This window comes from Mus musculus, chromosome 19 (assembly GCF_000001635.26).
Source record: "Mus musculus strain C57BL/6J chromosome 19, GRCm38.p6 C57BL/6J".
In the NCBI taxonomy this organism is placed as follows: Eukaryota; Metazoa; Chordata; class Mammalia; order Rodentia; family Muridae; genus Mus; species Mus musculus.
The window spans coordinates 45,579,112-45,595,187 of record NC_000085.6 but is presented as its reverse complement, the minus strand read 5'-3'; the positions used below and the strand labels follow the sequence as shown (position 1 = coordinate 45,595,187).

The 16,076-nt window shown below is 50.7% G+C and overlaps 1 protein-coding gene across 8 annotated transcripts in view; it reads left to right on the top strand.

Annotated features, from left to right (window-relative positions):
• The window catches only part of Fbxw4 (F-box and WD-40 domain protein 4), an 82,267-nt gene that overhangs the window by 65,333 nt on the left and 858 nt on the right, over positions 1 to 16,076 (top strand). For 3 of the 8 annotated variants that reach the window (XR_386481.4, XM_011247261.3, NM_013907.2), the window contains 3 exons: positions 3,394 to 3,459; positions 15,395 to 15,535; positions 15,926 to 16,067. Coding sequence is in view for 4 of the 8 variants with exons in the window: in XM_011247261.3 (XP_011245563.1) it covers positions 3,394 to 3,459; positions 15,395 to 15,535; positions 15,926 to 16,067 (349 nt within the window). In the remaining 4 variants the exon portion in view is untranslated. Of the gene's footprint in view, positions 1 to 3,393; positions 3,460 to 12,383; positions 12,473 to 15,394; positions 15,536 to 15,925; positions 16,068 to 16,076 lie in introns of those variants that run through there. The other 5 variants (XR_877675.3, XM_006527131.4, XR_386482.4 and 2 more) reach the window with 3 other exon arrangements.

Below are 16,076 nucleotides of genomic sequence, written 5' to 3'. Positions count from 1 at the left end.
GTTTCTGTGGCTGTGAAGGGACACCATGACCATGGCAACTCTTATAAAGGACAACATTTCATTGGAGGTGGCTTTCAGTTCAGAGGCTTGGTCCGTTATTGACATGGTGGGAGACGTGGTGTCAAGTAGCTTAACCTACAGGCAGACATGGAGCTGGAGAGGTAGCTAAGGGTTCTGCATCCGGACCCACAGACAGTGGGAAGAGAATGAGTCACACTAGGCTTGAGCTTCTGAGATGTCAAAGCCCGCCCCCAGTGACACACTTCCTCTAACAAAGCTGCATCTACTCCAACAAGGCCAGACCTTCCAACAGTGCCAGTTCCAATGAGCCTGTGGGGCCATTTTCATTCAGACCTACAAGGGTTAATGACCCTTCCCATCCTCCATTTTTCTGAATTTTCTTTCTATTCTTTGTCTTGCATATAGGATCCTTAACTTTCCTAGTATCTTTCTTGATTGGATACCTGTGTGTCCAATTTGTACCTATGGCCTCTGTGATGTCAGGCTTGCCTAAGGTTCATAGTCAGCGCCAAGTTGAGGGTCTGGACAAGGGCCGAGAAAGGACAAGAAACTTAAGGCTAATTTCTGGCCAGGGCTTTGTGGTAAGAAAATATAGCTTATGGAGTCTGAGGGACTTGTTACCCCCACCCGTGGATACCTGTCATATGTTGTTCAGGTCTGAGTCTTTGATGGTTTGGGACACCCTCCTTTAAGAGGCAGCAGGACCACCTCCATGATTGGCTTTAAACTCTGGGAGGCCCTTTCTGGTCAATCTCATGACTCCATACTGAGTGCCTTTTGGGCTAGGCACTGTACTAGACTGGAGTACTAGTGGGGAATCTCGGAGATCAGAGAGGGCTGTGGCGCTTAGAGAACTGAGGGTAAAACTGCCACGAGGCACAACCCCACCCCACCGCCCTTTCAGAACTTCTATCTAGACAGTGCTGGGGAGGTGCTGAGTGATGGCGGCCCTTGACCGGGTTGACCAGGCTCACTGACTTTTAGCATCTACCTTCAGATGTGGCTAGTCAGTGGCTTTTGCCACATTCTTCATAATGACCACAGGCACTGGGCAGAAGAAGGCAGGCACAAAGCGTGGCCACAGCAGTGGGGAGGAGTTCGAGGAGCGTAGGACTGCTTCTAGAGCCAGCTCGGCTCCTTGATGCCCAGGCATTCCCATGGATCGGGCTTGTTGCCGAATTGATCAGTCTGTCTGCAGTCTGTAGTTCACATGACTTTGTCATTAAACTCTTAGGCCCTGCTAATGCCAGAAAGACATTCTAGCTTCACAGCACCAGGCAAAGGGGAGAGAACAGCGTTGGGGAAGCTTTTATAGGTGCTCTGTCCAGGTCATCAAGGAGGAGAATGTCCAGGTCATTCTCGGTGGCAGATGGTCAGGACCAGGGGTGGGTGGGAGGGTCAAGCAAAGGTCTGGAGTCCCTGGGAAGGGTCTGCGTCCTCCTCTGCCCTCCCTGGGAAGGGTCTGCGTCCTCCTCTGCCTTCCCTGGGAAGGGTCTGCGTCCTCCTCTGCCCTCCCTGGGAAGGGTCTGCACCCTCCTCTGCCCTCCCTGGGAAGGGTCTGCACCCTCCTCTGCCCCTACCCCACCTGCTGGGAGGTCAGGGCTACAGGAGTGGCAGGGATTAGCTTCCAGGCTCCTCCCCCAGCTTTCTCTATTGATTTACCTTGAGGCTAATTTAGGCCTGTGGCCAAGAGGCCTCAGAGACTTCCATAAGAGATGCCCGTGTCTGTGCTGGCGCCCTTCACCTGGCCTCAACTCCTCAAAAGTCTGGAGAGCCCAATTGCCTGCTCCAATGATTTCCAAGTAGCTATTATGTTTCCAACCCAAGGTAATTGGCTTTACCAGTTATTAATGGATTACACTGAAGAGAAAACTGTGGAGGAGGGAGGCAAGGGGAGCACCTCCTGCCTCTGTAGTTTGGTTCCTTGGTGCTCGGTAGCTGCCCGGCACTGCCACTTTATGGTAGAATGGCTGCTGGCAGTAGATGAAGAGGAAATTGGGATGCTGTCATATTCCTGGAGGAAGCTTTGGCTCGAGGCACGAGAGCCCCCGGGTGTCTTGTCTGGCCTTGTTCCAGTTTGGAGATGACAGGTGGGCACTAGTCTACAGTTTTGGTACTTAAACCAGCCAGTGCCTGCCCAGACATTTCCCTCATCAGCAACTGCTAGCTAACTCTTCACCAGCTGCACTGTCCAAGGCACGGCCTTCTTCAGACCCTTCTCCGCAGAACTCTACCTCCCGCTGACGTGGTGGGTACAGGTGCTGGGCACTGCCGGCCAAAGGGCTGCTTGCCCACGTGTGAGGTATCACTAATGCATCCAATCTTCCTTCCCCGGTGCAGGACATGTGGGGCCCTGGCCCATGCCCCGCCCAGTGCCTTTAATCTTACTGATTGACATTAGGCTTCGTGAGGCTTCCCCTTCCACCCCTCCCAAATGTTATGATGAAGGTCTGCTCTAGCTCAGCCGTTCACGCTCTCATCCCAGTATTGAGGCTCTGCAGACCGATCCTTCCCACAGTGCCTGAGCCTCCGCAGCATGAAACCACTCAGACTGCCTACGTTGACCATTCTGAGAGACTCTGGAAATTGTGTGTTCTTTCTCACCTGCCTGTAGGCAGTGTCCATGGTACTCTTCGAGACTCTTCCCAACTATATCTCATCCCTCGGCAGACCTGGCTACTTGGCCCTGCTCCCTGAAAGCTACAACATACTTTTGGAGATGCACTATTTTCCTATTTGCCCAGTGTTTGTACAGCTTTGTCAGTCTTGCAATTATTTGGGGTCGGGGGGTGAGACGGGGTTTCACTTTCATAGACTAGCCTGAGTTCTGGCCTCAAACTCAAGAGATTCACCTGCCTCTGCCTCCTTAGTGCTGGGATTAAAGGCATGCCCTACCATGCCTGGTTTCCCAACTCTTAAACCCTTCTGGAAAGTCTCTGTCTGATTGGGGTGGTCACTGGTCAGTCCCCGTAGGATGCTCCTAGGGGGTCTTACAGCACTGAGCTCTCAAGTCTCACGCAGGTACATTCTCATCAGCTCACACTGCCTAGGGCTCAGAGCTGCCCATGCAGAGGCACAGGTCTGCTGCCGACCTTCTGTGGTCAGAGGTGACATGCCCCAGTCCAAAGAGCGGGCATATCCGTGGTTGAAGCTCCGCAGCCTCTAGTCAGACAGCCTTGGGAGGCTGCACCCCTCTTCGCACCAAGTTGTCTTAGAGATTTCTGTGATACTTCCTCATTCTCTCTCAATGTTTCTTTTTCTGGCTTAACCCCATGATCCCTGGGCAAGGAGCCCAGCATTTCTAATGTGTAGCCATTTCCGCCACAAGTTCTGACAAGCCAGCTCTAACTCTGTCCTCCTTTTGTTTGGCAGCTCTTTTGTGACTGGAACAGCTTGTTGTGGGCACTTCTCACCTCTGAGAATCTGGGACCTCAACAGGTAAGAGATTCCTAAGCCCACAGCGGCATTGAGTGGGGGCAGGCTAGGGCAGCTGCGAGACAAAGGAAGAGCTAGCTAGCCAGCCCCTGCCTCAGTTGGCCTGGTGGTACCAGAGGAAGCGGGAGAAATCACACCTCCACCCACCAACAGCTGCAGTGCATTTCTTGGGGGAGTTATTTGAAGTTAGCTTGAGGAGACCCTTGAAATCACCTGGAACAGGTGAGCGTGCTCATGGACAATTGATAGTAACTACTTGGGTTTAATATATCTTTCCTGAAGAGTTCCTGGCTGTGTACTCTCTCCTCAGAGGGGCATTTTTATACCATAAAAAGTTTCAAAGGTGGCCTGTAGAACCCATAACATAATTTTGTATGATGATTAAAATGCAAGCAGGTTTTCTTCACAGTTCTCCAGTCAGCAAGCTTAATGCATTCTCTGATCCTCTGCAAGTCTGTTTTAGTTTTGTTAGTTTTTCAACCAAAAGCTTTCATTTTGAAATAACTGTATGTTTATAGGATGTTACAGAGAGATCAGCGGGGTGCTTGTATAACATTTATATAACATAGTTTCAGAAGCAGGGCACTAGCAATGGGATCTCATGGGCCTTTTTCTGTACCTACCACCACAGTCATGATAGAGATTTGTCAGACACCCTTCCCAGTCAGACCTGCATCGTCTCTAATACCCACAAACATTTAGATGCTCTCTGCCTCTAATTTTGTTATTTTAAAGATACGATTTAAATGGAATCATATAGTTTGTTTCCTTTAAGAGTAGCTTTGTATGGCTGGAGAAATGGCTCAGCAGTTAAGAGCACTGACTGCTCTTTCAGAGGTCCTGAGTTCAGTTCCAAACAGCCCCGTGGTGGCTCACAACCATCTGTAAATGGGATCTGATGCCCTCTTCTGGTGTGCCTGAAGACAGCAACAGTGTACTAACATATATAAAAATAAATCTTCTTTAAAAAAAAAAAAAAAGAGTAGCTAATGCCAGACATGGTGGCATGGACTTTTGACCCCAGCACAAGAAAGGTAGAGACAGACAGATCTTTGTCTCAGAAAAAACAAAACAAAACAATTGAAAGATTAGGTAATTTTTGTTGGTTGGTTGGTTGGTTGGTTTTTTGAGACAGGGTTTCTCTGTGTAGCCCTGGATGTCCTGGAACTCACTCTGTAGACCAGGTTGGCCTCGACCTCAGAAATCTGCCTGCCTCTGCCTCCGGAGTGCTGGGATCAAAGGAGTGCACCACCATGCCTGGCTCGTTTTTGTTTTTGTTTTTTTTAAAAACTCAGCATATTACAATGAAACCTATAGACATGTTATACATACATGTCAGTATCTCATTCCTTTTTATTACTGAGTATAGTCCATAATAGTCCATAGATGCACCAAAGTTTGTTTCTCCATTGGAGAATTCACCCACGAAGGGACATATGAGCTGTTATGACCATTTATGCATAGGTTTTAAAGTAAACATACACTTTCATTTCTCTGGGGCAAATGCCAAGGAAGACAATTGCTTAGATTTTTTTTTTATTTACTTACCAAACTTTTTTTCTTTTAAAAGCACATCTTTATTATTTTGCATCTCCACCAACAGGGTACCAGGTATCTGGTTTTCTTTACATCTTGACCAGTGCTTTGATATTGTCACTATTTTTTATTTTAGCTGTTCTAGTGTGATATTATGATTTTTAATTTTTTTCTGATAGCTAATGATGCTGAACATATGTTCATCTGCTCATCTGCCATCTGCGTGTCCTGTTTAGCAAAATGCCCATGTGACGCCCACGTCCCTGGCCTATTACATCGCTTTTCTACTGTTGAGTTTCGAGCTTTATGTAGTCTAGAATTAGTCTTTTGTCAAATATGTGATTTACAAATATCTTCTAGACGCTGTCTTTTGTCCTTTTAATTTAATGTCTTCTGTAGAACAAATTTTAAGTTAAGAAAAACTTTCACATTTATGTGTGTGTTTTGCCTACATGTATTGGTTTGTGGGGGCCAGAAGGAGGTGTGGGACCCCCCGTAACTAGAGTTACAGATGGTTGTCAGTTGCCGTGAGGATGCTGGGAGCTGAACCTGGGTTCTCTAGAAGAGCAGCCAGTGTTCTTGTTGAGCCATCTCTTCAGTCCTCAAGCTTAAGATTTTCATCTAAACTACTGACTTTTCCTCTAATCAGCTGTGCCACATCTCAGACTCTTGAGCTAGCCCTGTATGGCAGGAAGAAGGCTGTTTCTTGCCTGTCTCATCCATCCTTTTCCCGAGCCCTGTCTCCTCACGTCGTCTTCAGAAGCATATGCCCCACAGCCTCTCTCTCTCTCTCTCTCTCTCTCCAGGGGATTTCTCAACACAAGACACTTAATTGAGCATTTGTGTACATTCTGATGGTAAATCTGAGAACAGGGGTAGGATGCTCAGAGTCTTTTCTTTTTTTTTTTTTTTTTTTTTTTAAGATTTATTTATTATATGTAAGTACACTGTAGCTGTCTTCAGCCACTCCAGAAGAGGGAGTCAGATCTCGTTAAGGATGGTTGTGAGCCACCATGTGGTTGCTGGGATTTGAACTCTGGACCTTCGGAAGAGCAGTCGGGTGCTCTAACCCACTGAGCCATCTCACCAGCCCGCTCAGAGTCTTTTCAAACTGCACTATCTCTCTGTTCAACTCAGAGGACCAGAATGCCCACTCTTTATTGAGGTCCATTTGTTTCCTGCATCTGTAAGCCCAGACAGAAAGCAAGCTGAATCTCTCCTGTAGAATAAGCCTCCAGCTGTCTGGAAACCTTGTGCCTGCTCCTCCGGGGTCTTCTTTTTCCCAGGCCCACCATTTTATTCCTTAGTTGTTCTTCGCAAACAGAATTCATCAGTTAAATGTAGCTTTGGGCTCTAAGTAATGAAAATCTAATTCAAATAAGAATGGAATTATGATCGAAGATGCCCAAGAGCCCAGAGTTGGGTGGCTCCAGACCTGGAAGGGCCATCCTTACTCAGCTTTCCCCTGCCACTGCAGTCATGGTGGCTTGGTGACAACAGTGCCACCAACTCATAAGACAACATTCAAAAGTAGAAGGAAGACCTATGTGTGCCTGGGACCACTTTACTGTGAACGAGCCTTTCCCAGGAATGCTGAACGGGCGTCTCCTCACATCTAATTGTCAAGACTATGTTCAAGGTCTCATCCTAAACCAAACCCTGGCAAGAGGCAAGGACGGAGCCATTGTGCTTTGCCTCTTTGGCTTGAGAAAAGAGCAGCCTCCCCTGGACATAACAGCACTGACAGGGAGAGAGGCAGGTGTTGCAGAATCAGGGTCTGGTTAACAGGCAGGAACATGAGGGTGGGTCAGTGGTGCCCTATGCAGTTGGCCTCATGCTGGCTCCAGGGTCATTTGTACCTTACAGTTTATGTCTCAGTCCCTCTGAGCACTGAACAGTCCAAATGTGGTCGGTCTCGTGGGAGATGTGCTGTGGCCTCTCTCCCTTCAGATCTACTGCTTCTGTCCAGGCAGTAAGTGGTCCCATCACCACTGTCTGCTGAGCTCGGACTTCTCAGGCTCCTGTGGTCTCTCGTCCTGGGGCTGTTGGCATCCTGTGGAATTCCAATGCTGTGCAGTTTGTTCTCATGAATTCCTTCCATACGACTGCCACCTGTCCTCCCCTTGTGATTATGGCCAAGGCAAGAGGAGCCCTCTCTCAGAGGGCTGTGTGCTGGAAGCAGTAGTATCCCAATCAAAACTGTACTGTCACTTACCAGCCTCATCTAGGACCTCTCTGAACTTTGCTTTCCACAGTGGGAACTGAAAAATGGGAATGCAGTGTGTCCCCAACTCCAGAAGTAGTTGTGACTGGATACCTGAAAAATGCCCCCCCCCCCCCCCAACTGCCTGACACCTTTGCTTTCTCCCTCAGAACCAAAGGGTTTGTGAGGATCTCACCTCTCAATTCCCAGAATACCTGTGGCCTCTGGCCAGGGTAGAGGGAACTGCCAGCCCCACAGCAAGGAGGATCTTGCCAGGAGGGCTGTGGTTTGGGATGGCATTTGTGCCAGCAGCTTCAGTCAGCCACACAGCTGTAGCTCATGACAATCATCTCTGCCTGGGCCTGGCTCGCAGACTGTGGTCTGAGTACACCACCATGGCCTAGCAACCAACATCTCAACTGGATGATCTTCAAGCTGCCTGTGGCTGCCTTGGAGGCACTAGGGTCAGGATGGTGTTCTAAGGGGCACTGCCATTTTCATGAAATCTCTAGATGTCATCAACCCCAAACACAAATAAGTATAGGCACAGGGCTGGGCAGTGGTGGTGCACGCCTTTAATCCCAGCACTTGGGAGGCAGAGGCAGGCAGATTTCTGAGTTCGAGGCCAGCCTGATCTACAGAGTGAGTTCCAGGACAGCCAGGGCTACACAGAGAAACCCTGTCTCAAAACCACACACACACACCAAAAAAAAAAAAAAGAATGGGCACAAGACAACTGAGGTCTCTGATTGTCCTGGAACCAAATGAGTTATTGTCACTGTATTCTCTGCCAACTTCTGGGCTCTGCCTGTGACAGGGCCACCCTAGTATCACATGGTATTGCCTCTTCTCTAGCCCCAGACTGCCCTCATCACCCATAGGAGGAGCCAGACCTTGAGCAGACATCTACCCTGTATCCAGAATTGTGCTCAGCTTAGAGAACTGAGCAGGCCAGGGGGTACGGAGATGCCCTGGTGGAGGAAATGGATGGCCAGGGCAGCTCTGAAGCTGTCTTGCCTAAAGAAGCCCAAGCAGATAATAAAGCCGTGTAGAAAACAGGATTAAGGTAATGAACAGGCAGGACCAAGTTTGATCTTTCAATAACACCAAAGCCTGAGTGACAGGCAATCTGCGAGGTGGAGTGGTATTGCCGGCAGGACGCTGGCTGGGCGGAATGTGCCACTGCCTGGATGCTTTGCTTTTAACCTGTCACCGCCGAAACCTGAGCACAGCCTGAATTTCCTTTTATGTGTGTGCTGACTTGGGGTGTAGGGTAGCTCTCGGCATCTGAGCTACCCTGAGGTGATGGTGGGGGCTGGGACACCCAGGAAGTACAGCTACCCCACTGGACACCAGTTGTGTCCCCTTTAGAGCTGTTGCCACATTCATCTCCCAGGTACCCACCACTGTGGTCAGAGGGACGGCACAGCCCTTTCAGGGTACTCAGGAGCCAAGCAGGGAAGAGGGGCGAGGAAGGGGCTGGTCGAGGTTGCCTGGTATCTCCTTTTCAGCCTTTTCCTCTATTGGAACAGCACTGTAAAGTTAAGCCCAAGGAGGGGGGATTTCCAATGAGGAAGATGGGGCATCTTTCTCACAGCATAGCTTCGAGGTGCACAGAACTTGATTTCTGATAGTCTCCAGGCCCAGTATTCATTTTCAACTGCCAACACCTCCTAGTGACATCCAACCTTTGAGGTAGTCTTGTTAGGCTCTGAGGGACTGTGCTTTGCAAAGCCATCCCTTAGCTTGAAGCCCGGAGACGTTAGAGTTTGCGTCCTCTGTCTGCATTTCAACAAAGCACTTGGCTAGTCCCCAGGGGTGCACACATCTCTAGCTACTGGAGGTTGGAGAAGGTCAGAGTGGCCTGACATCACCTTCCACCACTGACTCTGCTTTTGCTTTAGGACTTGCATTTTCTACCAGGGGGCATTTGAGCTGGCTGCATTTAGCATTGGTCCCTAAGAGCAGAGCACTCTGGGTCCCCTGTGGCTAGGGACAGGTAAGCTACTATGACTACAGACCTGAAGGTATCACAGAGGGTCCAGCCCTTGGACATAAGCAATCCTAGGGACTGCTAGGGAGGGAAGCAGGTAGGGGCTTTTGCTGACTTCACTGTTGAGAGGTATTGAGCTCTCTGGATAGTCCACCTCGCAGGTGTGTATTCACATGTCGCTATACAAACCCTTTATCTCTGTCCCCTGAGGCCGGGGCCACCACTGTTCTCTGTTATGCTTTTCTTCCTCTACTGAAGGAACCCACTAAATCTCTTCTCTGCAGGGAACGGGCAGAGTGGGTTTCCCACCCACCTGGGCTTTGCTCAGGGCAGCCCCATACTGGAACCAATCTCTGCCTAAGGAGACCTTCCAGGTCAGCACTAATACTGTCCCCTCATGAAGCTTTCCCTGATCTGTCCCCATGGCCTCTTCTACTGAGTCCTGAGCTAGCCTACTGACCAGGGCTACCTGGTTAATCCCAGGTATCTGGGAACGTGGCTTCAGCTTGTGCTGAGCACAGGATATGAACACAGGGCTGACATCAGAACGGCAGGGTCACATGGATGGAGATGGAAACTATGGTCAGCCCAGGCTGGTATGCTAAGGACATCACACATGCCCCATCCCACCCAGATGTGGCTTTGTCTGCCCAGGCCTTCCTCTCCCCCGCCCCGTACAGGGGCCTGGCCTTCAGTCAGGGTGATTATGGGACTGCCCCTCTTGAAAGTACCTGCCTTCTCCTTTGAAAGTATTACTGACAGCTTTTTCATTCTCCCTTTTCTTTACTTCTTTAAGGAACCCTGTAATTTCTTTTTCTTTCTCCCCCCTTGGTTTTGCTTTCTTGTCCCCTCTGTCCCCCTCAACTCTTTGAAATTGGCTCTCTGCCTGCTGACACCAAACTGATACTTTGCGTTTCACTTCTCCTTATCCCTTTATGGCAACAGATGTTGAAATTTTGTATCCTTTTATCTGCCCGGCTGCCCTTTCCTGTAATTATGTCGCCTTGTTAGCAGTACAAAGTGGGCTGCCTGGCTGCCTGGCCTTTGAGCCAGTGTGTCTGAACACGTGTGCTCTGGTGGGTGCCGAGAGGGGATACATGCTCTCACACACACATGCTTACACACACACATGCTCACATACATACATGCTCATACACACACATGCTCACACACACACATGCTCACACACATATATGCTCATACACACACATGCTCATACACACACATGCTCTCACACACATATATGCTCACACACACACATGCTCACACACACATGCTCACATACATACATGCTCACACACACAGATGCTCACACACATACATACATGTGACAGATACCATGTGTCTTCTCCTCAGACCTGATGTGGCAGGGGCGAAACCCTTCAGCATCATCTCTTTATCCTACATCTCCACTGTTACATTTGGGGTCTGGGGCAAGTGCTCAGTGGGCAGAAAGTGTCTTTTCATCAAGCCTGACAACTTGAGTTTGATATTCAGACCCTACATGGCAAGAGATAACTGAGTCCTTGAAATTGCCCCAACTTCTATAAGTGCACCGTGGTACCCACATGGTACCTTTCTAAGAACCATGTGAATTTTTTTTTTTCTTTTAAATTCAGGACATATTCCCAATGAGGACCAGACCCTTAGGCACTCGTGAGGTGCAGAGGCCCGCAAAGCACAAGTGAGGGCCTGAAGCTGGTCCTTGTGTCCACTGGGGTAGGCCAACTACGGATGATATCTAAGGTCCTGTGTGTATGAGAGAAAAGTGGGAAGGCCACCAGCAAGAGAGTGCAGTAGAGCAGGCAGGCTTGAATCCATGATCTTGACTTCTGGTTACCAGGGGCAACCTGTGCCTTGGCTTACTCATCTGTACAGTGGTGTTAGGAGACCCCAGGCCCATGCTAAGGACTCCATGAGCCGAGTCTATGAAGCACTGTGTGTAGTGCCTCCCAGACACAGGGACTCAGCCACGTGAGCTGCTGTAGAGGTGGCAGCTATCTGCCACCCGAGCCTGCAGAGCCATCTCCACTCCTCTCACGAGGCTACCAGGCTGCGGTTGCAGCTTTCCTGGTCTGTTTTCTTGGTGTGTGAACCTGAAGGTATTTTCTCTGTAGCTCTGGCTTCTTTATTCATAATCCGAGGGCTGATCTGAGACTGCTACTCTGCCCCAAAGCCTCACGGTGCTCTATGGCAGGTAGGGCTGTGTATCCACAGGCCTGTGGTCTGGGTGCCAGAGACTCTGGCGTGCCCTCCCCACTCAAGCCTCATCACCTCCATCAATGACTTTCCTTCTCATTGCCTGTCACAGTCCCATCACTAACTAAAGAATCACTCATTCCCCTCACCCAAAATGCTGATTTTCCTCATAGAAAGTTGTTTTTCTCTGTTTGTGAGTATAAATTTAGACTTCTCTCCCTCGTTGAACAGAATACTCACTGAAAAGAGGGACAGTACGTCCTTTATAGTGCAGCTCACATCTCTGTAATTTCTGTTAAAGCATGATAGTTTGCATATAGAAGAAGGTGCTCGGTTAATTGTTAAGGGAAGAAAAAAGAGGGCCCCTTTTACTTTCTTTAATGATCCTGGGCCTGATGTAACCTTCAGGCCATTTGCCCTTGGAGCGAGGATGTCAGCTTGCCAGGCTTCTTTCCCCCAAAACCACTGTTCCGGTTCAAGGTAGCACGTGCCAGATGAGTCCTGATTCCAAAGAGAAGCACAGCACCCATGCACAGACTCCAGGGAGCCCGCTCATACGTCAGGATGTTACAAGTAGCTGAAAATGTGAGAGCCACAAGCTCATGTCACTGTGGCATGGAGCCTCAGAGGGTTTCTAGTACAGGGGCCTGTGGTGTGTGGGCCAGGGCTGAGAGTGAAGCGGGGCTGTTGGGCAGCATCGGCGGCATCCCACGCCTCAAATCCTAAGTGGGTCTCTGAGTTAGAAGCCAGCCTGATCTACAGAGTGAGTTCCAGGACAGCCAGGGCTACACAGAGGACCACCCTCCCACCCCCCAGCGACCTCCCCTACACACACACACACACACACACACACACACACACACACACACGAGAGTGAAATATGGCATAGTGTTTAGATTCTGCAGGGTCCAGCCTTGGGGCAGGGAAATGCCTCTGTCAACTGGGCCACAGTGGTTAATGGCAATACATTATTAAATTTCTCTTTCTCTTGGTCAGCAGGGTGAGCCAGGTCCAGGAGCCCTGCCTTCTGTTCTGAGAGACTCCTCAGGGAGATGGTCCCACTTAGCTTGCTTCTTCCTGCCCAGGTACTAGAGCCTCACAGAGACAGCTGCAGTGGCTGTGCCAGGGAGCAGGGCTCCTTCAGCATGCATACTTGGCCTCTGTCATTCATTCATCAGGCTCGCCCTGTGGGCCACCCCATCTGTCTTTATCTTTCCCTGGGTGGAGAGAGAATTGCTGAAGTCAGACTCAGGAGGCTAGGGTGTGGGGGTCCCCAGCCCGCAGCAGCTCCTGGAGACCTCGGCTTTGTCTACAGAGCTGGAAGAGAAGGGGTTTTGTTGTCTGACTCTATAGTGACAAGCCCAGTTTGTGCTCCTGTCTTGGCCTGGGGCTCTGAGCTGCAGCCCTGTTCCCACACAAGTTGTGGGACAGCCAAGGCTCTGCGCACGCCGCCCCCCTCTGCCCCCTACAGTGAGAAGCTGAGTCGCATTCTTAACATTCTTTCCAGAGAAAAGGGGTGAAATGTCTGAATTTGGGGGTCACCACGTTATACAAATTGCAATCTAATCGTTTTTACAAGAACACACTTGCAGTGAGAACAGCAGGGCAGGAGGGGACAGAGACACAGGCTGCTGGGCTATTGTTGACCAGCCTCTCCCTCAGCACCACAGCACTACAGCTTTCTACGGAAATTGGGCCTGGGGTGGGAACCTGAAGGGCCCATGGTGCCATTTCTGTTTGTTTTCCCAAATCAAAGTCCCAGCAGGGCTCCCGTGGCACTGCTGGGCCACTATTAGAAGAGACAGGCCATTTCCCAGAGCCTGGTGTGTCAGTTGATGCTCTGAACTTAACCTTGCAGTGCTTTACAACAGAGCCTCGAGGGTCCTGAGCCTCAAGGCCAAAGAAAGTGTATCTTTTTATTGGTGGTTTAAAGTGTGTGTGGCCACTTGAGAGTTCTAGAGAAAGGAAAGCAGACACTTCTCAGGCTAGGCCAAGGGTCCGTTTCCCACCCCCCCCCCCCGCCCAGACCCCTTGGCCTATGCTGTTCTGGGGGCTTCTTGGGCAGTGAGCAGGATCCAGATTAGTGGTTCAATGTGGATGTGCCCCCTCGTTGCTAACCCCACTAGCAGTGGATGCCCAGGTCTCATTCTCTCAGAACAGGGTGGGCAGATGGGGCTCCACTAGACTCCACCCTACCCCAAGTCTTTCATCTTCTATTTCAAACAAACATGAAATTACTTCCACAGATTAAAGGGGAGACTTCCTCAATCATCCCTTACAGCTTTACTAATGGAGTGGGCAGGCCCGCAGTCAGGAAAGGGAGAAGTGTGGAGCGCAGCAGCTCCCCCTGGTGTACACAAACCCAAGTGCACCCAGAGACAGAGACTCCTCCCACCTCCCACGGCCAAGGTGCTTGGTGGTTGGTCTAGAAAGGCAGGGCCTCTCTGGGAGCAAAGCCCAGGGTCTCTATCAGACATTGACCTGGGGAGAAAATGTCTACCCTAGTCCCTGGAAGACAGCCTGGTTGTTTTGTTTTTTTTTTTAGTTGTGTGTTGTTTTTTTCAAGACAGGGTTTCTTTGTGTGAGAGCCCTGGCTTCCTGGAACTCATTTTGTAGCCCAGGCTAGCATCAAGCTCAGAGAGATCCACCTGCCTCTGCCCCTTGAGTGCTGGGATCAAAGGTGTGTGCCATCACCACCCTGCTACAAGCCTGTCTTTATCTCCTCAGGCCAACACTGGGCCGCTGCATATGTCAAGAATATCCCTGGGAAGGTGGCTGGGCACAGAGGTGCCAATCTGGGATGTAACCATTCAGTGGATAGCAATAGTGAACCTTAGAAGCCTTCAGTGTTCACAGTGAAAGGCCACGTAGGTAAAGAGAGAGTCCCAGTCTCCCGTGTCAATACTTTGCAAGATGATGTCTTTTTGGGGGGAGTTGGCTGGGTAAGAGTCTGAGTGATGGGGACAGCTTGGACCTCGTCTACCTTTAGACACATGGCTGGCAGCCACGCCTGTTTCAAGCCCTTTGCTGACAACTGCTCAGGCCTCTTACCTGAGCGATCCTGTAATGTGTCTATGGCCTTGTTTCTCCTGTCATACCATGGAGGAGGGCCTTAAAGAGGAGGCTGAGGCATTAGGCCTAGAGGGTGCCTCTCCTCCATCGTTCCCCCCAGACATTCTGCAGAAGCTCAATACATCCACCCATCCCCTGGCCACAAGGATTAGCGGGTGCACTTGATGTTGAGGGGCAGTTGCTAGGGCCAAGAGGCCCCCCTACGTGGTTGCTAGGGGTCTGGCATGGGGTGAGAGGTCTGCCCACTGCCGCGGTCACGGAGGGAATTACACAGTCACAAAGAAATTGTTCTTCTCAGTAATCTGTTCTCGGCCACCGGGCGGGGGGGCGGGGTACGGGTGGGGGGGCAGGCTGGAGCCCAGCAGGCTGGGGGCTGTGATCATAGAGGCGTGTTAGCCCTGGGCTGGGGGCCAGAGACCGAGAACACCAGGGACCAGCACACTAAGCTGCTTTCTCAGCTATTTCTGTCCCTGGACACAAAGGTGTTTACTTGTTTTAACATTTCCTAGGACTCTCCTTTCTCCCTTTGTGTGGTCTTTATCCCCAATAAGGTTTGAGCCCGAGATTACAGGCAAGAATTAAGGCACTGGACTCAGACAGCTCAGAACTGCATGACCTGCCAGATCAAGGAGTATAAAGTAACCAAGTGTGTGCTTCTGAGGGGGGCCGACCCCTTCAGCAAGACCCATTCATTGCCCCAGAGGGAGCAGGCAGCCGGCATGCAGGTGTGATGGAGGACGGCTGCCGCATTGCCCCACTGAGGCTTTGGCTTGGGACTGGGGGGCTGGGGGGCTGGGGGAGGGGTGGGCCATGTTGCTATTTGGAGGTCCAGTGGCTTGCCATATCTTCCCTGAGCCCTCCTCTTCAGGAGCACCCAGGTGCCAGCACGGCCCAGGTGGACACCTTTCACCGGCTGCCCTCCTTTTTTCTTCCAGTGGGCAGCTGATCACACATCTGGGCAGTGACTTTCCCCCAGGGGCTGGGGTGCTAGATGTCATGTATGAGTCCCCCTCTACACTGCTGTCCTGTGGTTATGACACCTATGTTCGCTATTGGGACCTCCGCACAAGTACACGGTGAGTGTGCTGGGGGTGGGGGGAGAGGGGCCTGGCATGGGTGCAGGCTCTTTTTAGTCTTGAGTCAGCCCAGGGCACAGAGACTCCGTGCCAGCAAGGCCATATCAAGGTCAGATTCCCTACCCTTCGGCAGCTCTGGTCACTGTGGCCAGGGAGACTGAAAAAGCAGACATTTCTTAGAGCCTCTACAATGGGTCCTCTATCAGGTCGTCTGCCGGGAAACACAGATGAGGATGTGCTGCCTCGGTGGCCCAAGGCTCCGTTAGGTTTGGTTGAGTAAGGCTTCACATCACTTGAGCCCATTAGGGGTCCCTAACCAGTCTCTATCCCTGAGCTGGGCTAGGTAGAGGGCGTCCAAACCTACCTGTATCACTCTCTCTTCCTGGACAGGAAATGTGTCATGGAGTGGGAGGAGCCTCATGACAGTACCTTCTACTGCCTACAGACAGACGGCAACCACCTGCTGGCCACAGGCTCCTCCTACTACGGTCTCGTGCGGCTGTGGGACCGACGCCAGCGGGCTTGCCTGCATGTAAGTGTT